Here is a 23,984-nt window from a genome sequence, read left to right as displayed (position 1 = left end):
ACACCCAGTGCAAATCTTAAATCTTTAATTCTGCCATGTCCAGCTCTAACTCCTGCCTTTTTGTCAATGTCACCATCTCTAACCTATATAACACAGCTGGTCTCACTACCTCTTGTAGACCTTCCCTTTCACTCTTACTGGTACCAGCCTGTCACAAATCACTCCTGACACTATTCTTCACCCATTCCACCCTGCCTGTACTCTCTTCTTCACCTCTCTTCCACACTCACCATTACTCTGAACTGTTGATCCCAAGTATTTAATCTCATCCGTCTTCGCCAACTCCACTCCCTGCATCCTCACCATTCCTCTATCCTCCTTCTCATTCACACACATATATTCTGTCTTAGTCCTGCTGACCTTCATTCCTTTCCTCTCTAGAGCATATCTCCACCTCTGTAGGGTCTCCTCAACCTAGTCCCTACTCTCACTACAGATCACAATGTCATCTGCAAACATCATAGTCCACGGTGCCTCCTGTCTGATCTTGTCTGTCAACCTGTCCATCATCACTGCAAATAAGAAAGGGAAGAGCTGATCCTTGATGTAATCCCACCTCCACCTTAAATACATCTGTCACTACCACTGCAGACCTCACCTCTGTCACACTACCCTTGTACATATCCTGTACCACTCATATACTTCTCTGCCACTCCCAACTTCCTCATACAATACCACAACTCCTCTCTAGGCACCCTGTCATATGCTTTTTCTAACTCCACAAAGACACAATGTAACTCCTTCTGACCTTCTTTTTATTTCTCCATCAGCAATCTCAGACCAACCATCATATCTGTAGTGCTCTTTTCTGGCACGAAACCATACTGCTGATCATTAATCATTACCTCCCTTCTTAACCTAGTTTTCACTACTAAGTCTCAGTATGAATGACATTATTTGGAGATGAAAACATTTATTGTTCTGTCAGTTCATTATTTTATTAAAGTAATTTTGAGTATTCATTCGATCCTTGTACTTTCCTGTCAGTTTGGGTGATATTTAGTTGTGGTAGATATGCTCCATATGTTATACTGATTTGTTATATTTGTAAATTTTAGAGGCCAAAAACTTTTTTGCACATCAGTTTTGACTTTGGGGAGGCTGTGAGCATTGAGTCCCCAGTTCTGAGAACTTCTCAGGACACCAGATGATCCAGCTATGGTTCTGGTCAACAGTAGAAACATGATGATAAAAGCAGTAAAACAAAACATTAAACAACTGGCACTAATCAGTCACTCTGAAATTAAAATATAAGCCCATCAGAAAAATTGTCTTGTAAAGAGTTCCTTCTAATATCATCTGCCATATCTAAAACTAAATTCCATTTACGTATTTATTTGTTTAAATTTGCCCTCGTGCTCCCTGCTGACCATCAAATTTCTGTGATCAATCAGCCAATCCATTCGCTTCAGGGTGACAGCCAACAGTGAAGACCATCATGTATACAGCCCTTATTCTTCTTAGCCCAAAACTGTGCCCTTTGGTGGCTGATCCATGTTCTGATGTCACCACAAGGGCCTACAATGACCCTCACTAAGTGTAATTGCTCCTGCTCACATGCTAATAAGGGCAGCCATCATCGGCTTGATAAGTGAAACCCAGACCTCCAGTCATTGCTGCTTTGCTGGTAACCCTCTGATTAAATGAAATGAAACACTCACTGGGCCAGCAGTCCCTCCCCACTCCCCAATTTGGTAAGCCAGCATTTGCCACTCTCTCTTTCCTCCCCTGCCTTGCTCTTCCAGTACCCAAGTTTATTATCAAACTCTAGATATCTAGGTCAAAGTCATGACTTTATCCCTTTATGCCACATAGCAGACTATACCAAATTTCCATTTATTGCCAGGAGTATACTCAACATCACTTCAACCCTCAAGCTTTAAAAAAGATGGGCAAGTTCAATGCACCTTCTAAATAATCTCACCTTCAAAATAATTCAGCCAAAATAGATCCATTACTTGATAAACATAGCAAGTAACTTTTCCCAGTTCCAAAGTGCTCTCTAAAGTTCATTCCAGTACCCAAATTCAACCTCAAATAACTTTCTAGCAAAGCATTGTCCCAAAATATTATCCTTAAAAGGCACCCTGTCAATTGATACTTCTGCTCCATCCTAGACCTTAATATAAGAAATTGCTCTTTCTGCATTTATTTTTGTACCACCTACAAGCTACACAATACTAGGTCTTTCATGTTTTTCAACTCCATATATAAGGCATTTTCCTATCCACATTGCTGACATCTAAAGCACCTCCAACTTCCATCAGAGGACCATATTTTCTAATCACTTTCAGCTCCACCTATGAATCTTTTGGAAGATATATACTGAAGAATGCTGAGTACAATATATATAAATTTAATACTGTACACACGTTTTCTTTATCAGTATGCCAAACTATACTCTTCTCCTATACATCTGGAGATGGTAGTTATTCTTGGAAAACACTCTTTTATCTCCAATTTTATATATCTTAATAAAATGCCACAAAATGTTAACCATATATTTTTTACCTTAAATGATTCCAGTCTCACTAAGATAGACAACCTCAATTTTGTTTTTATTTTTTGTATGCAATCCAGTCCACTCAGCCAATTTAGGTTGGATTTAAGTGACACATTCAATTCCCTTCAACTTCTCAGTGCCATCAGTAATTCAAACATTCTTCCACTGAATTCTGTCGTTCTTGTCTATTGTGTTTTTCTTCCATCATCTCAACTTCTGGTTGCAAATGAATATTTTGATTTTCAAGATTCTTACAGAAAAGGACTGCAGTTGTTCACTGGTTGCAACATGGAAGTTCATCGCCGCCACATTTTCCATATCTCATTCTTTTATAAAGTTATAAAACTGTTTAATCTCTCTCTTTGCTCTCCTTGAATCCCACTAATAAATCCTTCCATGGAACAACTTTACCAGTGTCTGATCTATATAAATTTAAATGTACAAGAATATCAACTGTTTCCATGTCCACCTCATTCATTACAAAATGACTGACTACCATATTCAGAATTTTTGGAGAGTTTGAATGCCTTTTGGATTTTTCTTAGATCTTTTGCAAGTTTCATCTTGATGACCAATTTTCACACCATCAAACTTTACCAAACAGTGAAAATTCCTTTTTGCTATATAGATAAGAGAGCAATTAGAGAAGCATCCACTTTCATCGGCATCATCACCATAAGTCTAACAGTTGCGTTTCATGTTTTTTTCTGACTGCCATTTGCAGTACATCAAGCAAATTGAGCCAACAAACCAGTCACATGCAGGAACGCTTCAGCTTGCATAAAATACAATTTTCACAACAATCAAAGTTCAGCAAAATCAAGTAATGGATCCAACTAGTCAGACTTATCTGACTAGTTGGATCCATTACTTGATTTTGCTGAACTTTGATTGTTGTGAAAATCGTATTTTATGCAAGCTGAAGCATTCCTGCATGTGACTGGTTTGTTGGCTTTATTAACTTTATAGCAGGAATGCTGCATCTCTGGTGGGACGTTGTCGCTATTTGGTACATCAAGCAAATTGGTTTTCGATGATATACCCAGATAAAACCAATCAATATTCAGCTGCCCCTGCATCTCAAGACGTATAAATGTCTTGTTTAAGGTAATCTTTATTCACACAACTGTCATTTTAAACGTAAATGTACCAGACTGCTATTCTAATTGTTCAACCAAACTTGTTGCATTTTAACACAGTGCAGTGTCATCATAAGTGTAGCGATGCATTCTTTACAGTATTTTGTTGCTTTATATCTTAGAAACACAGTGTGAAATAATCATAATACTAGCATTCATGTCTAATAAGCAAAACTCTGCACTAGTGCCTTCACTAACAACCTCCCACTTACACCCACAAATCTTTATCTAGTGGTCTATACACAGTACGACAACCAATCAGCTACAAGGATGCCATACTGAAGATCAGCATGATTTTAAATTGAGACATACTTCTACCATCTATTCAAAATGCATACTGCATTACCTTAATCTCTTTTTTCCTTGCAAGAGACGCTGTGCTATATAGAGGTCCTCTTTACACTTCACAAGTATAAAGGTTTGTTTATGTTACTTAATAAAGGTATATTAATCACATACATTGAAGCTGGTAACCTTAAAAATAAATTCCCACAGCATGTGTACTGGCTATATGAGCAAGACCCATAGTGTCTATGACTACCCTCCACCTCTGGGGTAGTAATCAAGAACCCTCAATCCTCACCACTAGCACCTGTGGGGAATGTTCACTAGGAGAATAACAGGTACACACAGTATCTCCAGATGCAGTTCTCTACATCAAGCACCATCAAGCACAATTTACCTTAACAGCACAGAGGGAACACAGTCAGTCTGGGGGCTGGTTCCTCTCTCTTTCTCCAGATCCCCAATAAGACCACCCACTGGCACAGCTATAGAGTTCAGTCCTTAGCCAGGGATCCAAGCCAAGTCCTCCAATACTCTCTCTGTCAAACCACTGCTTCATGTCCCTGCCCAAGTAGCTGACACACACACTCTTTGAGATTTGATTTGCACACACATATACATGGGAAAGGCTGGCACAGGTTTACTAGCTATGCCCCCTTTTGCCCAGACTATAAGGTAGTTAGCACTGCCACCAGAACCCCTCACTAGTAACTTTCAGGCCCTTAACAAAGGGTGTCCAATTTTACTGTGTAACAGTTACAGCTTTACCGTGGAGTAAGGGGGTCAGGAACCATACCCACAGCCCTTGGTCAACACTATACTGTTTACATACCATTTCAAACATATTAATAAAACTATCAAAACTATCATCCTCTGTAAATTGTGGAAGAAATTTACTGACCTTTATTTCTTCTGGGGTTTGTTTATTCCCTTCCTCATTACCTCCATGACCCAGGCGCAGAGTCTGCATCTCACTCTCATGTTGCCTCAGCCTCTCATTTTCTTCATCCTCCAAATGCTGCAGTCTCTCTGCTGATTCTAATTCCATTTGTTTCTCCTGCCACAGTCATTCTGCTGATTCTAATTCCAAATATCTGGCCTCCAGTTCAAGTCTCCAGATGGATTGTTAAGTCCTCTGAGGAAAAGTTGAACTGCCCATTTCTGAGAGCTGTACATTCCCAATGCCAGTCTGGTTGGCTTCCTGGTTGCTAGTCCATGATGCAGTTGTGATTAAAGCTGCAATCATTTCCTTTTTAGTCAGGTTAGCATGCACCAGTCTCTGACTTGGCACATCTCAGCCAACTGGTAACTTGTCAGTTTGTCATAATCCTCTGCTGACATCCTTGCCTGCTTTCCCTGACTAACTAAGCTAACACAAAATAAATAAACAAAACTATTGTGATATGAAACTCTGAATGTTCACTTTGTGACTGCAGAGAGACTGCACACATTTGGTGACAACTGCTTACAGGCTACAGAAGTTCAATATCCACACCACTGTTCACCAATATGTGACACCCCACCTCTGGGGCACTAATCTAGGAACTTCAATCCTCACCACTGTCACCAATATGTGATGTGGTGATCCCACCACAGCCACCAATATGTGATGGCCCTCCACCTCTGGGCCAGTAATCAAATTGCCTCAATTCTCACCACTGACACCTGTGGAGAACATTCACTGGGAGGATAACATGTACACACACAGTATCTCCAGATGCAGGTCTCTGCATCAAGCACAATCAAGCAGAATTTCCCTTAACAGCACACAGAAAACACAGTCAGTCCAGGGGCTGGTTCCTCTCTCTTTCTCCAGACCCACAATATGACTCCCCACTGGCACAGCTATAGAGTTCAGTCCTTAGCCAGGGTTCCAAGCCAAGTCCTCCAACACTCTCTCTCTGTCCAACCATTGCTTCATGTCCCTGCTCAAGTAGCTGACACAAACACTCTTTAAGATTTGATTTACACACAGACACACACACACACACACACTCGCACACACACACACACACATGCACACACACATGGGAAAGGCTGGCACAGGTTTACTAGCTATGCCCCCTTTTTTCCAGGCTATAAGGTTGTTATCACTACCACCAGAACCCCTTGCAGCTACTTTAAGGCCCTTAACAAAGGGTTCCAATTTTACTGTGTAATATTAATACTAATACAAATGGTAGTTTGACCAAGAGCAAGGCTATCAGGAGTGGCCCACACAGTGTCACCAAATAAATATGCAAATACTCTCAAAACTTAAATATCTCTGCAAAGATCAGCCACGATGAAAGGTTTAAATATATTTAATAATAAATAATCTAAGACTGAGAAAATACTAAGTATATATTCACAGTGACATCAACGTTCAAATCACAGGACGTATTTAAAATAACACTGAAGGACAAGCTCAGGCAAATAAAGAAAACCAATATCTAAACTAAGCTTCACTATATTCCTAACTGAATCTAAGTGAATTACTATTCCCTACTTACTTAATAGAGCAAGATGGATGATGTGGTGAATGGTCCTTCTTGTTGTCAGGCCCAAGACAGAATACAGAATGCTCAGTCTCACTACAAGACTTCTCAAAATAATATCTAAAAAATTACTTCTGGGATAGCTTGCAGAATGATATCACTTCTGGTCATCTGACTTCTAGTTCCCATGCAAACTCCCATTACTGGAAGCTGGCAGGATTTAGCACCTACCTGTAAAAATATACACACAAGGGCTTTTACTCAGATCTGTGGCAGGTGCTGGAAGTCATAAAACAATTTCATACCTCCATGCTTCCAGACTAGTAATTAGTTCACCCCAAAGACAATACAGAAAGCTTCATGGTACAGACTTTGTGTCTCTGGCTGCATCAAAACCTGTGAGATAGCATCTTTATGGCCTAGCTCATAAAGTTATTTAATTTCAGATATATTTTAAAGTTTGCTGGACTGAGGTTAACCTTCCAGTTTCCTCTGTTAAAACATATACATTTAAACTGTACAATAGTGCATGTACATTTCTGTTCTCTCCAGTAAGGCATACTGTAGATACATTTCAAACACAAGCACCTTACAAATACATTTTCAACACAAACATCTGTACAAATCAGTTTGATATACACATGACATGGAGTTCTAATACATTTGGAATACAAGTATCTTATATAAATCCATTTGACATTCACAAATAACATTTAATTATTTACAAAATTCCAACCACCTGTGCTGGCAGTGCCTCCTATTGTCACAGTGTTGATTTTAAATCTTGGTTAAAGCCAGGTGATAAACTTCCATTCTTCACAGAACTACTTTGATGATTATTGAGCACCTAGAAACCAACAATCAGAGCTTGGGGAGATGTACTTATGTTACTGCAAAACAGATCACAGACATACATGTATCCCAATCCACTATAAACAGCAACCATGAACACTTGAACCTGTCCAATTGCAGGCCACTTAAGTTGAAACATTCTAGTAGCTTATATCCCACACCCACTTCTAATGATGCTGTCAGAAACCTACTAAATATAAACCTACTAGATATAGTTGCCTCCAATGCCAAAGGGTGAGCACTATTATAATAGGTGATTTCAACAAAAATGGCAACTTTCATACAAAAAAATAGATCAACACTCACTGTACCAAATACCTAACTCTCATACTACATCTATTCCTAGTCAATAAGTTCACACTATGGACTGTGCACTAAAAACAAACCTCACAGACCCTCATCACCCTTGTTCAATTGTTGTTATACCATCACCCCTCTTTTTCTGCCAATGGCATAAGATTATTGGTTATCAATTCACATTCAGATCTTTTAGCTTTAAAAAATGAAACTTCTCTACTAAATGATGTAGCATGCACTAAATTGGTATATGCCACAGATCAGAAAGACTGCATCTTGGGATTTCTACTTAGTATCTTGTTACTCCTTCAGTGCAGGTACTTCGCTTGCTATGATGCATCAAACATAGTCCCTGCTCCTTGGAAGAAAACAGAAATTAAGAAAGATGTTCAAACTGAAAAAGAAGGTTGGAACTCCTTTAACATTCTTAACTTTTATGCCAGTTGAAAGAATATTTGCTCATTCAGAATCCAATGCACAAAAGCTATTCAACAAGCCAAAATCACCCATCTTCAACAACTGCAATATAGGCTTCTGAACAACCCAAATGAATTCCAGACAGAGAGGTCAATAATTGGCTAGTCAAATCCAGGGGTCCCCTCTTCCCAAAAACCACATAATGAAATCCTATCCAGTTATACAAAAATAGTCAGTCTAGTCAACCATCAGTTTGAAATTTCAACCAAAGCCCCTATCAGCTGTAGAAATATTGAGATTATTCAGGTAGAAGCTTACCTAGACATTACATTACTATCTTCCAATTTCAGAATGTCAGTCCATGATGAAAATAAATACCTTAGGAAAAGCGACCCAACTACAACAGTGTTAAGTCAGACATCATGATACCAAGATTCCTAAAATTTTATGACACCAATATTACAGTATCATTTGGGGACACTATTAACCTATCACTACCAAGGGTCACCTTCCCAAACTGGTGGATGTTATACACATTAATTATCTACCCAGCAGGCTGATACTCCTATCATCCCATCAGTCTTTTCTGTTATCTGAAATTTTGGAGCAGTTAGCCACATTCCAAAACACATATAGCTTCCTATACTCTCAGCAATATAACCACAGAAAGTGACATCGCAAATTAAAAGCCACAAATCACATTAATTGTATGGAAGATGATAAACTTATCAGGAATATTGTCATGGACCTTATAAAAACCTTCTGCACTATCCAACACCATCAGCTTCTTCAGGAATTAACTCTTTGCAAACTCACGTCTGCTTCACTTAACTGGACTAACAGTTATCAAATTTGCCAGTCATTTAAAGTCCACATGTCCAGCTCCTTCGTCCACTCAGACCACGTTAAAACTGATGCTCCGTTGGCTCTGCCTTGGACCTGATGCTTTTCACTGCTTTCACAAATGTCTTCAGTGTTACCCTTTTTAGCATACCAGCCCTTAACCTTTTTTAATACTGATGATTGGGTAATGGCAGTCTCTGAATCAAGAGAAACATCAGGTGAGCTCTTACTGTCCATTTCAAAGCAATCCATAACTGATGAAGTTCCCTGGGACATTACCTTAGTATCAAAAAACCTGAAGCCATGATCTTCAGAATTGTTGGCTGCCTTCTTCAGGTCCAGAACGTTGTAACTTCCCATCTAAGTGAGCTTTTTGCATTCTGTCCAATAAATTAATATAATGACCTCTTGCTCACCCACCCGCTTACTTTTAGAATGCATACTGACATCATAGCTACTAAACTTATAGATTAATGCTTTATTGGCAGTCTCTCACAAAACTGTGTACTTGCTAACCCAGGAAGCCAAACGTACAGCTAGAAATGAGCACTTCTTGTCATGGAGTATGGCATTCCATTAGTCAGTTCTGTCTGTTCTACCAAATGAAACAGGCCTCAAATCTTTTATATAAGTTTAGTCAATTTATAGAAAAATCTCCTCAGACAGAATACCATTGTATTTTCAGTGTTAAAGCTAACTCCTTACCATAGCATGTACAACTAACATTACATCCTGCTAAGTTCTCTACAAAGCTCTTTACCTAAAGCACATTGTTAGTCACTATGCATACACTGGAATGCTTCACCAAAGCTTTCTACTACTGGGGGGGGGTCTTATTCTTTGCAAACTATCTGGTATTGCAGATATAGAGCCCAGCTAATTTGTCTGAGTTTAAATCCAGCTTAATTGCTCTCACCAGGTAAATACTGTGTATAGCTATATGTAGTGGGGATCCTCTGCTTTTGTTAATTGATCAAAATGTTTCTCAAGATGTAGTTACATTGTGCAGCAGTAACTGTGAGCCATGTACTGTCTTTGCAAATATTGGTGTGTGACTTGTATATACTTTTTTTCATCCATTGTAAATCTTAATTTTCCTTCAGTATGTGACAATGACATAGTTGATCAGTCTAGAAACTTTCAATAAAATAAAATAAATTAAACAATGAAGTCAGCAGAACAAGTGAAACAGCTTGCTTTCTGCTGTTGTGACCTCACCAATAACCCACTATTGCTCTCCCCCTCCATCATTAGAAATAATAAGCAGTTACCGCAAACAGTTGATATTTCTGTTTAATCATGGCCTTTGGTACAGCACAGAGTGAGATTCTTAGCCAGTCCTTCCTTATTACACATATAGCATGCATTCTATGTACCAGTGCCTTAAGTCTACTTCCTTCCTCCCACAAAAAGATTTATGTATGAACAATGCTCAAAAATGTTAACACTGAATAATATTTCTACTAATGTGTACTAATACAATGAATAAGCCCTGAATGCAGGCTAAATAAGAACATCAGTATATAAACCTGACTATATACCATTGCATTTTTAAGTTATGTCTTTAGACACAGAATTTTCTCACCTTAACATGTAATAAATGTCTTCTATATCAGAACACAACATGTGTATTATAAGATTTGTTAATGTAATTATAATGTTGTTTCACATTAATAAAAAAAATCTTGTACATGACAAACATCATGGTGAACTAGTGCTCTCTAAGTTACAGTAGTAGCAAGATCATTGTAGCTGCTGCTAGATTCTGCAAACATCTGTAAGACACGTAACTAACTATCACTTTAAGGAATAGAAAGCTTTTATTATAATCATAGCCATGGTAAAGTGAGAAGATTCTAGCTGTATGACTGTTAAAAATGCATTACAAAAGTTCTATTCTTATAAGTTTTAAGAAGATTCTTACTATATTTGTAACAAATTATTTCAACCAGTTGTAGCATGTTAAATGTAATAACAAACAAACACTGTAATGACAAGGGCAAGTTTAAATATTTCTCAGTATATAGGTGAACTGGGTAATTTTTCTAATTTGGTGACATTACATTTTTGTATATTAAATACACCAAGGATCTTTCTTGTTTTATTAAGTAAACTTGTACTGAAGGGAAAATGACATTATTAAAAGCATTCTCCAATAGAAAACATTGTGAATCTTCACACACACACACACACACACACACACACACACACACACACACAAAAGAGAGAGAGAGAGAAATGTATTTATTTTACATTTGTTAACCATGTTGGTGGACTGGTCCTGGAAACTTTTCAGTCATGAACCATGCTAGAGGTGACAGACAAATTCATACAAACACAGTTTATATAAGAAAAAATATAAAAGGAGCCTAGCAGCTGTTACAAGTCACCATATGGCCATGCAATACTCACATATGCATATAAAATACACCTACAAAGACAACTTCAAGTAGGACATGAACAAAAGAAATACTTGTACGAAGGCAGTTACTAACTGTATGTTACTACATAGATAATACTTTAAGAACTATATAAACAATGACAGCAAAGAGCAGTTACTCTGTGAAGATGCATGTCTAGCACATATATGGCACCTATGAAATATGTAGTAAGTTAAACAGGTTAATGGACAAAGGGTGGGAAGGAAGAGGGACAAGAACGTGGGTGACATTAACAATACGCTAAAGTAGTGTAAGATATGCCATGGCAAAAAGTTTGGAATTATTCAATAACATAATTCACTAGCTTTAGTAGATCAAGTTAGGGAACTCAGTTATGCTCTCCTGAAAAAAATAAAATAAATTGCCTGATGCACAAACTTACTGATATAAAAGCTTATGTGTGCACCTTGTGAGTTTGTGTGTGTGTATGTGTGTGTGTGTGTGTGTGTGTGTGTCTGTGTGTTGCAGTGGAATTCATGTTCAAGCCAAATTAATTTAATGGTGAGGGCACATCACAAGGGTTGGAAGTATAAGCATCATTTCCACTAAGGCCACGAGATACAAACTAGTAGACAATGTGATAAAAATAAATGATGTTAACTAATACTTCCACTAGGGCTGTGGTAGATCATATAAACTAGTAAAGCATACATCCAAAACTTTTGTACAAATACAGTTTCTCTTTCACCTAGCCAGGTAAGCAGAAATGAGATAATGTGAAAGTTTTTGAATACCTACCTCGTTTTGTTTCCCATTGTTACTTTACAGAAAACAAATAAAATGCCGCATTTTAAAATAAAACCTTCTGTACCCCAATCTGAGATCTGCTGGTACACATCAAGTATTTTACCCGAATGTGCAAACAGTTGTGAGGTTTCTGGTTAGAAATCAAAATATATATGCATATATGTGTGTGTATATTTTTAACACATCTCCTTAATTCAAGTAAGTCGCTATTTCTGAATCGTTCGAACAAACTTGAATGCGTTTTAATTAAAGCTATATGCAGAAAGAACATAGATGAATGTATCCGTAAATACGTGTAAGTCTAAATATAAAGAGATTATTGTCTATTATGATGATCGTTTGGAAGGCGGTTGTACTAAGGCATATAAACGTGCTATACTATACGTCAGAACCGAAAATTTTCCTCAGAAGACTTGGCTACCAAAGCGTTTGCATCATATACGGGCTGATCCCCTAGTAAGTAACACTTGTGCACCGCAAAAAGTGTACCGAACATACGTGACACAAACTGTATGGTAAATGAGTTGTTCTACAAAAAAATGAATGAATTAAAACCACTTCTACATAGTTACAGTGAAATAAATTGAATTCATTATGCCTCTAGCAGTAAAAATGAGGCGCTAACTAATCCGACCTGCATTTTTAATGTTCATCAGAAATGAAATGTGCATGGACTATACAATAACTTGATTATGTATTAGCTGACGGAACCAAACATCCACGAATTACTTTGTGCAATAAAAAAACCTTGTTTATTAACTTGAAAGCAACATGTGGAATACAAATGTAATATGGCTCACTATCGATTTAAATTCCAGTTTTCCTCGACCTATTATTATTTGATTCTGTTTTTAATATTTGCTAAAGATGGGTAAATGGAGTTAATTTGCATAATTTACTAACCACGTTGCAAAGAAAAAAAACGATAAAAACTCATGTCATCCATCTGAAGATGCAAGTCTGTGCTTAAGTTAACATTTGGACTAGAGTTGCCACCTTTTCAAATGACCAAAGTGGGACATTTTCGGGACAAAAATCAGATTTTACAGGCCGAGTCCGACACATACCCACGGTCAGTACAAAGGATAGAACTTAACTTTTTTGCCTACATAAAAGCTTATTCTTGTAGCATTTTAGTTGCTTATTCTGTTTCTTATAACATTTAGGTATTTTAGATACAGAATAATTGTTTTATGCAACCATTACATAAAATATAGGAAATCATTTTGTCTTAAAATCTCAGGACATTTGCCATTTTTAAATTTTTTTGTCAGGACACAACTGCCCAAAGATGTCCCTCGCAAAGTGGGACAGGTGGTAACCCTAATTTGGACAATTATATATAAAGCAGTGGCACATACAATCCAACAGTTCGAAGTCTCGATTCTGTTTTCTTTTACCCAAATAGTTTTCTAAAGTTCAGGTATAAGTTTGTTTTGCTTTTAAGCTCATATTTTTAACTGTGCCATGCGCAGGATGTAACTTTTAAATTTAAATCTGCTTCCATCTCAATTACCGTTTTCTTCCCGGGAATCAATTAAGTATCCAAGACACGTTAACAAAGACTGACAAACATATGGCTAGATAAACGTAAAGGAACTATATACACAAAGAAAGGCATTACAGTGCGAACTCACTTTACCAAGTGCCAGGTTTTAAATATTGCCCTGATAAACTTAGAAAGTTGCTAGAATAACAAGATTTGTTTGTGTTAGCTTGCATTTTCTGAAGGATATGAAGTTTGAACCTCAAACGTATATCATTATTTAGTGACCTTAATCCTCAGTGATTTGCAAGAAAACCACACATTTTATATATGGAGCAGACCAAAATTATGAGACAAAAATCTGGACCTCCTGCGAAAATCTGGACTATTGAGAGGTTTGAACATAAGCACTATTTTAAATGTATGTAGACAAATGTAAAAGTAGTCGCAGAGTTTCACAATGGATTTAATCATCTAATCGTGACATCCAGCATCTCTTTAACTGTAGTTTGTCTGCTTGTGGAGAACAGGAGACCATATGTATATGTTTGCATATTAAAAGAGCACTGTGCACACGTATGCATGTGTGTACATATGGTACGCACTGTGTGTGTGTGTGTGTTATACATATATATATGTGTGTGTGTGTGTGTGTGTGTGTACACATATATATATATATATATATATATATATATATATATATACATACAAGCATATAGACAAATCTTAACAAGTGCAGTGCGTCCAGGTGTATCCACAGTCACACACAAATACACACAACATATTGACAAGAGGCATCAACTCACATTTGCAAGAATAACTAATAGAAAGTAAAGGGATGAAACTTAAAACAACACAGGAATGCACCCGTAAAACACCAAGTCCCTGCCTGTTCTGTGTGTCTGCTGTACGTGCATGGCAGCCCTGAATGAGCCCAGAGCTCGCAGGCCGGATCGCCCCCCTCCTTCTCCTCCTCCTCTTCATCCTCAACAGCAGCGTCTTCCTCTGTACGGCTTCGTCTCACCGGGCAGCAGTTACCGCTACTCTCACAATCCCTCTGCATACTTCACCGATTGGCTGGCTTCCTTTTCTTTGCAAAAACGGCGACTGGAAACAGCAGCAGTGCAGAGAAACAGACTACTGAACGGAGGGGTTGGGACTCCGAATCTAATAACCGAATCGATGGAAGCGACCAGCAGCCCTCTACTCTGCTCCAGTATGACAGACTGCTAAAATAGTGGATGCCGTCACCGCCTTGGTTTCCCCCATTTCTCCTTATTTGGGTTTTTACTTTGCACGGTTTTGTGCGGCGATGGTAAGTAGTTTCTGTTTATTACACACTAGTCTGTGCAGTGTCTGCTTGTTCCAGTACCCGAAATCCAGCTGAGGTCGCCGATATGAACATAGCCCATTCGTCATGTCTGCAAGACGATCTTCTGTACACTGCTGCATTATCCTCAGAGAACAGTATTCTGTCCGAGTACAAAGAGGTTAGGAGGAGGGGCACTGACAGGACGAGATGGGGACAAAGTTGGAATTTCTGGCCTTGAAACTTTGGCAGGGGCGCTTGTAAAAAGGACTCCGGAGGGGGCGGCAGTTAGCTGTCAAGTCTAGGGAATACTGTGGGTGGGAGAAAGTGAAGTTCACTGTTAACCACCTCCACTAAAATGGCCAAGAATGGAAAGGGTAGGGCTACTCTGTGAGAAAGTAGCGGAAAATGGCCGCTATAAGCCGTGCATAGAGCCCCGTCTCCAGTTTGTCGCCGAGGCCCGAGGAGCCCCAGGTTTGGCTGCCGAGCTCCGTCTCAGTCGTCAGAGTTCCTATGAAATATTGTGCGTCTCTCGTGTTCCCTGTCCCCGTTACCCTAGCGGAAGACACCGCCGTCAGCCTGTTTGGTCCAGTTTCCCGGCAAGCTGCCTGTCCAGTTAAATGTTCGGCAGGAAGAGTTGAGGGCTTGATAGGCCCGTCGCTAAGGTTGGCGAGACTCGGTCCGGCGGAAGTTGTAGAAGTTAGAGCTATTTGCGGCTTGTCCCCGGAGTGCAGACAAACTGCACAGTCTGACCACTTTTTGGGTGTGAAAATATAACTTGCCGTGATTGAAAGATTAAATCAGCTCCAGTTGTTTAAAGTAAATCATACCTTCAGTTATACTGGTACTCATCCCAACAATATGACTTGCTTAACTTCTCATTTCTCAATAACAAATGCAAAAAACGTTAATTAATATAGGGCTTACACAGTTACACTCTATTATACAAAGTACAAACTGGGCATTTTAGGTTATGTCGCTTTTCAGTGGAAAATATACAATTACGTTCAATGTAATTTCAGTGCTGTACAAGTGTATGTGTGCCCCCCCCCCCCCCCCCCCCAACAGCGCTGGCACCTACAAGCACCACTCAGTTACTTATCATGTGCACAAGCCACCATACCCGCGTGTGTGTGCTGGGGTACTCATAGTTATTCCCAGATACACACAACTATGTTTTGTGCTACTTTTCTATAACCATGCGTTTTTTGCATTTGGAATAGTAGTAACATTAACAGACACACCTCCTCACCAGACTATAGAATTCTATAGAATTTAGAAAACTTCTTAACGAAAATTTTCCCTCCTTGAGACTTGAATGATATGCTGTTTTATGATGCAGTTTTGTAGTGTTATTTATATGAATAGGGGTCTAACAAATTTAGGCTGCAATAATATGCCTCCCACACACAACAGAACCCATGCGCTTACCTTTTAAAAATATAGTTGCGCAGCTGAAGGAGCAAACCTTAAAGCAGACCTGTGGGTCTACTTTGCGTACCTCTCAACTGTCCCTGATTATACAGACTGCCCCTGATTTTACCCCGTACTTTTGTCCTGCCCTTTGAAAATTATTGATTTCCTGGTAAGTCGCTGAGGGTTATAGTCAAACAGTGATGCCAGATACCAGAGTTTCATAGTTCTTATTGTTCAGAAAATTAATTTGACGGAAACCCTGTTGTTCTATTTATTTACTTATTAAGTGAATCAGAGTAATATTTAAAAAAAAAATGATATCCTTGATTTTGGGCCTTTATCCATCGAGTGTTGTTCCTGCCTTTGTCTCCCGATTCTTGTACAAAGTAGTTGAGAGTTATGCCATAGGTTCATTGGTAGGTACTAGGCTATCGGCCCAAGGGCCTACGTAAGCCAAGCCAACAAGGCTCCATTTGATATTTTGAATTCCACGAAACTGAAATGTATTTAAAAAAATCACAGGTGCCTGCGTGTTATATTCTCTGTGTTAACACATTACTTTAGTTAACACTTCACTCAGGAAAGGCCAACATGAGACATTAATTGGAGAGAGAGAGAAGGGGAGCACCTTGTAAATTGTATCCAGTCCTTCTAGTGCTGGGCGTCCTCACAAAAAGCAATATTGCCTTCAATGCTTATATTAAAATAAATGTTATTAGTTGGTTGACAAGCCTTTTGAATACCACAATTGTTTTATTTGTATATAAACATACATAAAAATGTTAACTTGGTAATCATATTAAGCTTCCTCGAGAATGGATTTCTGCTGGTCAAACTGGGAAGCAGAAGCTAGTATAAAATACCAGGAGCCATCTATCCAGATTGTATCTATCTAGTTGACCGATTAGATAGGTTGATCACATACCTCGCAGACTCTTAGAACAAGAAATGCCGACAAACACTAAAATAAGTGTGTGTATGTGTGTGTGTGTGTGGGGGGGGGGTCAAAAATAGGGACAGATTTTTAACAGTTTTCTTATAGACTTAGAAAATTGCTAAAATAACAAGACTGGTGTCAGTGTGCATTTTCCGAAGGATATGAAGTCTGAAACTCAAATGTATGTCATTATTTGATGATCCCACTCCTCACTGATTTGCCAGAAAACCACACTTTTATGAGGAATAGACCAACAATATGAGGCGAAAATCTAGACATTCTACGAAAATCTGTACAGTTGAGAGGTATGGCTGATTGTAATGGCCTATTTCAACAATCTGTGAGAAAAAAATACATATACATACCTCTCAACTGCTATGATTTATGCACAGTGCCATGATGTTTGCCCCCAGATTTTGCCTTGCTCCTCTTAAATTTACTGATGTTCTTCAACGCTTATCATAAAAAACAGACCTGTTGAAAGATACATGCATTGTTATGTAACTGAAATAAGCCTGTATAAGACTCCTTGTTATTATCTGTATGGTTGTATAAATACACCCACCGACATACGCGCGCGCACACACACACACACACACACACACACACAAGTTGATAGAATAATAGGTTTTCCATTTGGCACGCATTTTATGAAGGACATTAGCATAAGATGATTGTCACTGTTGAAGTGACACCCCGAACCCATGTGAAAAATGGGAAAAAGGGTTGTGAAAGGATGGATGGATTAGTCTTAAACTCAAATGTTTGTCATTACAGTCCTCAGTGATTTGCTGTAAAACCACAGATTTTACGAGCAACAGACCAAAGATAATGAGGCAAAAATCTGGACATTCTTCAAAACTTTGGACAGTTGAGATATGCTGCCCTTATGCCAATGAAAATTCACACTCCTCATGCGTTTCTTCACTTGATAACCCTAGTCTAAAGTTTAGACAAAGTGTAGACAATTTAAAAACAAAACTCACGGAAGAGTGTGGATCATCACCTCCTGGACAGTTGTTCTCATAGCAGCTGCACAGGTGCCAACAGAATACAGATGGAGTACCACAACTTGTGACTGCAATGTGGTAGTGGGGGTGCAAATGCTAGAGCTAGGATCCCACTTACTTGCCTATATCTGTGGACAACTGCATAGATATCACGTTTATAGCTGCATACTCTTTTCACAGAATGAGGTCTTTTTTTCAGGACTTGAACTCAAGGAATACCCAAAAATTACCCCAGAACTGGGAGGATGAATAGCCTGTACTTTAAGACATTTTTTTTATATCGAAGTAGCTTGACTTGTAACAGTTGCAGCTTGAGTACTAATTACCTCAGTACTTTGTACTCTCATTGCCAAATGTAAAAAAAATGCAGAAAAGAATAAAGAGTATGCACAACTGTGTTTAGAATGGACAGCACATTGCAAATCGGGCATCTGAAAGAACTAAAAATCTGTACCATTATTTATTTGTCTGTCTGTCAATGTATCTATCAGGTTATCCTTCCTGTTTACTACATTTCAGTGGCCCAAAATGGGCAATTTCCTTACAATATATTACATTTTGCGGATTATTCCACGCTACTAATCTATGCAGATGATTTTGTCGACGGCGTAGTGAAAAAGGAGATTAAAGAATCTTGCCATTTCTATTGTTTCGCTTCGTACTTACATAATTTTGTTAATAATTCTGTGCAGTTATGTGCAGTGTTTGGTGGAAAGTTTGACATAAAACAACTTTTCTTTTTAATATTTGGGATAGTTGCAATTTTCCTATTTTTCGCCAGGAACAACTTCTCAAATCATGTCCCTCCTGCCCCCCCCCCCCACCCCCCTCAAATCATGACTAATTAGTTTTAGGATAACTCCCGATTTCGTGTGTGTGTGCAGCTAGATATACTCTCTGGACTCTGCTGAGTACAATTTTCTAAACATTGTTATGAGAAACCATGACATTTTTTAGGCCATACTATGTCCACAATTGTCTAAATTAATGCCTCCAATGAGAGTTATATACATTGAAAAAATCTATATCTTTAATGGTTTCAGAGAGAACGTGATGCACGCATTTGTTAAGTGCTGGGGGACAGGGGTAAGGTGTTACGTTTTGTAACAGTCAGGTGGGTTGGCGAGCAGCAATTGAGAACACACGAGTACAAAATTAAATTATCTGGCTACATCACCCCCTATGCCTTCCAGTATAAGACTTTGGTTATAAAATTACTTTCTGGCTCCTTACAGAACTGTCACTCTGTTAATCGGTTTCAGATGTGACAAATTGTACAGCAGTTTCCATAACTTTCACCAATTGTTTATGCTGGCGTTGGACAAGTGCATTGCAGCTGCTGCCTCCTGATGACGTTAGACCTGTTGCAAGGCATTCCGTTATTCAGGAGATAGTCTCTGACAACAAATACGCACGCACAATTTTAGAATGTGCGGCGCTCTTATATATATATGTCTACCTGCGTGTTTATTGATCAAGATTAATTTTGCTGTACTCGTTAGTGAAAATGCAGTAAATATCGAGTCCTCTTGCGCGGTTGCAGCATGCTAACTATATCACACAAACTAAAGGAGTTGCCACTGCAAATAAATGTTATGCCTTCGGATTTGATTATCAAATATTATTCATATTGATTAGCTCAGGTTTTTATAATATGTGAGATGACTAAAGCGATGAACATGCTTCTGAATAGTTTTGAATGAAGTAGTAGAACGCGCGCGTGCACACACATATATTCTCAAACACACACGCGCGCGTAATATGTATATATTTTATGTATATATATATATATATATATATATGTGTGTGTGTGTGTGTGTATATATATATATATATATATATATATATATATATATATATATATACATACGGATAAAGGACTAAAGATAAGTGCATGCGGACACAATACACACACTACGAAGACACACACGCATATATATATATATATATATATATATATATATATATATATTTATGTATATATATGTATATAAATAAACACACACACATAGGTATATACTGCACATACAGGCACAAACACCTGCACATCATGTGTGGTATACTAACGAGCTATATAACAGAGCCCTTGTCTCTTCTTCTTTCGGCTTTTCCCAGTTAGGGGTCGCCACAGCGGATCACCTGTCCGCTCATGATTGGCAGTGGAGTTTTTACAGTGTCGAGTTGCCAGCCCGGCGCACAAGTTACCTTCCACAGAAGGCACACACACATGCACTCACACCTACGGCCAGTTTAGAGTGTCCAATCCACCTACAGCATGTCTTTGGGATGTGGGAGGAAACCGGAGCACCCGGGGGAAACCCACGCAACCACAGGGAGGACATGCAGACTCCACACAGAATTAAATTCTCAGTTTTCATTATTACCACCAAAGATCCCTTGTAACTTTTTATTTAATAATTTCAGTACTTTTTTAAAACTAACATTACTTTCGAGTTAATGTTTTTAGTACTTTAAAGTGGTCTTTTTCTCTCTCTCTTGTCTCGTTTATCTTTGCATGTATGCTATTACTTGGCCCTTACTGTACGTTTCCTTCATGATTTCTCTATCTAAACATAAAAGAAAAAAGAGCAACATAGTTCATTCACTTGTAAAGTATTATGTTTTATAAAAAAACCCTAATCTATCTTGAAATGATCCATTGTGAGACAATGTGCCATTTTAGTAGAAGTTTAAGCTGATACCCCTTGCTGTCTGTAAGAAATTAGTTAATGCACCTTGGAAATTTAGACGCTGTGCCATTTGCTACACCATACCTCTCAACTCTGCAGATTTTTGCCTCATATGTTTGATCTGTTCCTCATAAAATTTTGTTTTACTGGCAAATCATTTACAAATCATTGAAGATGGAAATCAAAAAATAATGACTGGCATTTGAGTTTCAGACGTCATACCCTTCAGAAAATCCATGCTAATGGAAAACATGTTATTCTGTTAACTTTCTAACAGAAGTATTTAAAATTCTACCTTTGTTTGGCACTTTGTTTCCCGTTATTTATGGATTTGCCCAGATTTCTTGTTCAAGGAGGTTGAGGGGTATGTTGCTGTCCCAAAATAGCACCCTCTAATAACCCTTGAACATCTGTGGCACTGATCTTGAGTACTGGAATTATTTAGATTTTGGGTTTCACAGATAGATTCACGCATTATCAGGAGTCCGTCGTAGCTCTCAGTTCTCCAGAATTTTGCATATGTCAAGATTTTGCAGCTGTCTAGAATCTGTCGAATGTCCAGATTTTTGCCTCACTTTTTTTTGGTATGGTCTTCATAATATGTGTAGTTTTCTGGCAAATCCTCGAGGACTGAAACCATTAAATAACGAGAGACATTTGAGTGCCAGATTCCATATCATCCAGAAAACAAGTGAAATGCAAAACCTGTTACTTTATCAACTTTCTAAATTTATAAGGGTAATATTTGAAGTATGTGTAAACATTTATATGTCCTTAAATGAGTTAATTTTCCCGATTAGTTTTGGCTTTGTCCAGAATTCCGTACTAAGAAGTTGTGAGATATGCGCCTGTGCGTGTGTGTAGCTGTATTGGGGTAGTCTTGTACATTCGCAGATGCACATAACTATGATTTGTGCTATTTTTGGATAATCAATGATTCATTGCATATGGATGAGCGGTAATGCTAATCTCAACACACACACACACACACCGCACACACACTACTTACCTCTCAACTGTCCTGATTTTCGCAGAATGGCCTGATATTTTGCCTCATATTTTGGTGTGTTCCTCATAAAATGTGTGTTTTTTTGGATTTTTATGACAAATCAGTGACGATGAATTCACTAAATAATGACAGGTGTTTGTGTTTCAGACCTTATATTCTTCAGAAAATGCATGACAACATTATACTTTTTATTCTAGTAACTTTCCAAGTTTATGCTAGCAATATTTATAATGTGTTTCTATTTTTTTTTTGGGGGGGGGTTGTCCCCCTAGATTGTTTAGCTTTGTCGGGATTTTTTTGTGGTAAGAGGTTGAGAAGTATGCGACCCGCACACATATATTTTGCTTGAAATGCCTTAAGAGGCCACTAACTTAAACCACCCATTAAAATGAAAATGAAGTGCACCATAAACAGGACAGAAATCTCTGAAGAGTGCCTTAAACGTGTAAAGTACGAAGTCCGCCATCAAGAGTTGTAGAAACATAGTAATTTACTCAGATTTTCTTTTCCTCAACCCAGTAACATAAACTTTGTACCCATGCGTGAGCATGCACACTGTGTACCCACGCAGTTCAAGAAACCCAAGCATGTGCCTTTAAATTCCGAACTGAATAAGGTACATTTGTCGCACTTCTTCTTCACCTGTCGATAATAAAGGGACAATGCTACAAATATTAGCAAAGTGTACGGAAATAATTTTGAATTGTTGGCACAAAATAGACATAACAGTATTCAAACAGAAACCCTGCGCGTCCCTGTTATAATTCACTGAATGCCCCCTCGGTCTCGGATTGTCTGATAGCTCGACGGCTCCGACTAGCAGCTGTATACAGTCGACTGCTATTATTTTGATGTACGGACAGGCAATCTTAAACGCAGAATACAACTTATTGTGCTATTAAATATTATAGCATGTCTACAACGTATAATGGAATAACGTGTACAAGTGTCAGTTCAAAGTGTAACATATTTTATAAGATGCAGTGAATGAACACTGCATCTTTAAGAAAGATGTGATAGATTTTTGGGGATGGGCTTTATTTATAACGTCATTTCATTCCTCCTCTTTTTTCATTTTCTCATTCTTTCTTTCTGTACCCATTTCCCAAATGGAAGAGATTTTCCAAACTTCCGACATCTGTAGTTTATAGCTTGTCGTATATTTATTGTGCAGCTTGCCACAATTCCTATTTAGTTTTTGTATTTGCCGTTGCGGTTTTGATAGCGAATCGAGTGTCTTATGGATCGAACTCCTGAGGAAGGAGTCTGTTTGCCGTCTACAAAAATGACTCAGTAACTTTCCCCACATATTTGGGCTGAATTCTTCTCTTCGACCTGTCAGTTTCTTTTAGACAATGATGTATTCTCCTCTGTGCTTGACCCAGGTAATTCAACACTCTCTGTGGGTTTGTGCCCTGGTCGCTTTACTCGTTGGCATTTTATATTTGTTTGCTCGCGCTTGGTGCACGGGGAGGAGGGCTAGACGCCTGCTTCGTAAAATACAGCATAGGTTTACAGTTGTGAAAAGGGCGGGAATTAATGTATTCAGGGGTACGTTGTGGTTCATGGAGGGAAGCGTTTTGGTTACATTTAGACAAGCTGTTTATATTTTATTGTTTTTTTTAATAATTGTTATTTCTGCTGTGAGAAGTTACAGTAACATTTGTATACTACTCGGGCGGGGAGGGGGTTAAGGCACATCATACTCATAATAACCTTTAACCTTTAGCTTGCATGGGTTTTTTGCAGTATACGCAATGAAATTAAATCCCTTTGTCTCTTATATTTTAACTTCATGACTTGTTTGAAATGTTCCTTTCGTGAGCACGCTGTTTGAAAGTACATCTTATAAGTTTTGGCAGCGTGGCATAGAATATTCAAGAAACTAGTTTTAATTTTTTTTATTAAACCAGATGACGTAAGTTATCAAACATTACCGTTTTAAATAACATTGCTTTGCGTTGTGTGTGAGATAGAGAGAGAAATAAGAGACAGAGCAGGCGCATATAACGATGGCATGGTGCATCTGCTACCACTAAAAATATTGCTAAATATTGTACTGAAATATGTATACATATTTCCGAGTTTTGCTGCATTTCTATAAGGGTCTTTAGAATAACTACTAC

The 23,984-nt window shown here is 38.3% G+C and overlaps 1 protein-coding gene across 5 annotated transcripts in view; it reads left to right on the top strand.

The window, feature by feature from the left end:
• The first annotated feature begins 14,222 nt into the window (after window positions 1–14,222).
• NFIC (nuclear factor I C) overlaps window positions 14,223–23,984 on the top strand; it is a 1,851,273-nt gene continuing 1,841,511 nt past the window's right edge. Inside the window, exon 1 of one of the 5 annotated variants that reach the window (XM_044054106.1) lies at window positions 14,223–14,802. In XM_044054106.1, coding sequence (XP_043910041.1) covers window positions 14,800–14,802 — 3 coding nt within the window. In that variant the 5' untranslated portion in view covers window positions 14,223–14,799. Of the gene's footprint in view, window positions 14,803–22,910; window positions 23,244–23,984 lie in introns of those variants that run through there. The other 4 variants (XM_044054108.1, XM_044054104.1, XM_044054105.1 and 1 more) reach the window with 4 other exon arrangements.

This window comes from Protopterus annectens, chromosome 13.part0 (assembly GCF_019279795.1).
Source record: "Protopterus annectens isolate FY-2018-M chromosome 13.part0, PAN1.0, whole genome shotgun sequence".
Lineage (NCBI taxonomy): Eukaryota > Metazoa > Chordata > Ceratodontiformes > Protopteridae > Protopterus > Protopterus annectens.
This window is presented reverse-complemented; position numbering and strand designations above follow the sequence as displayed.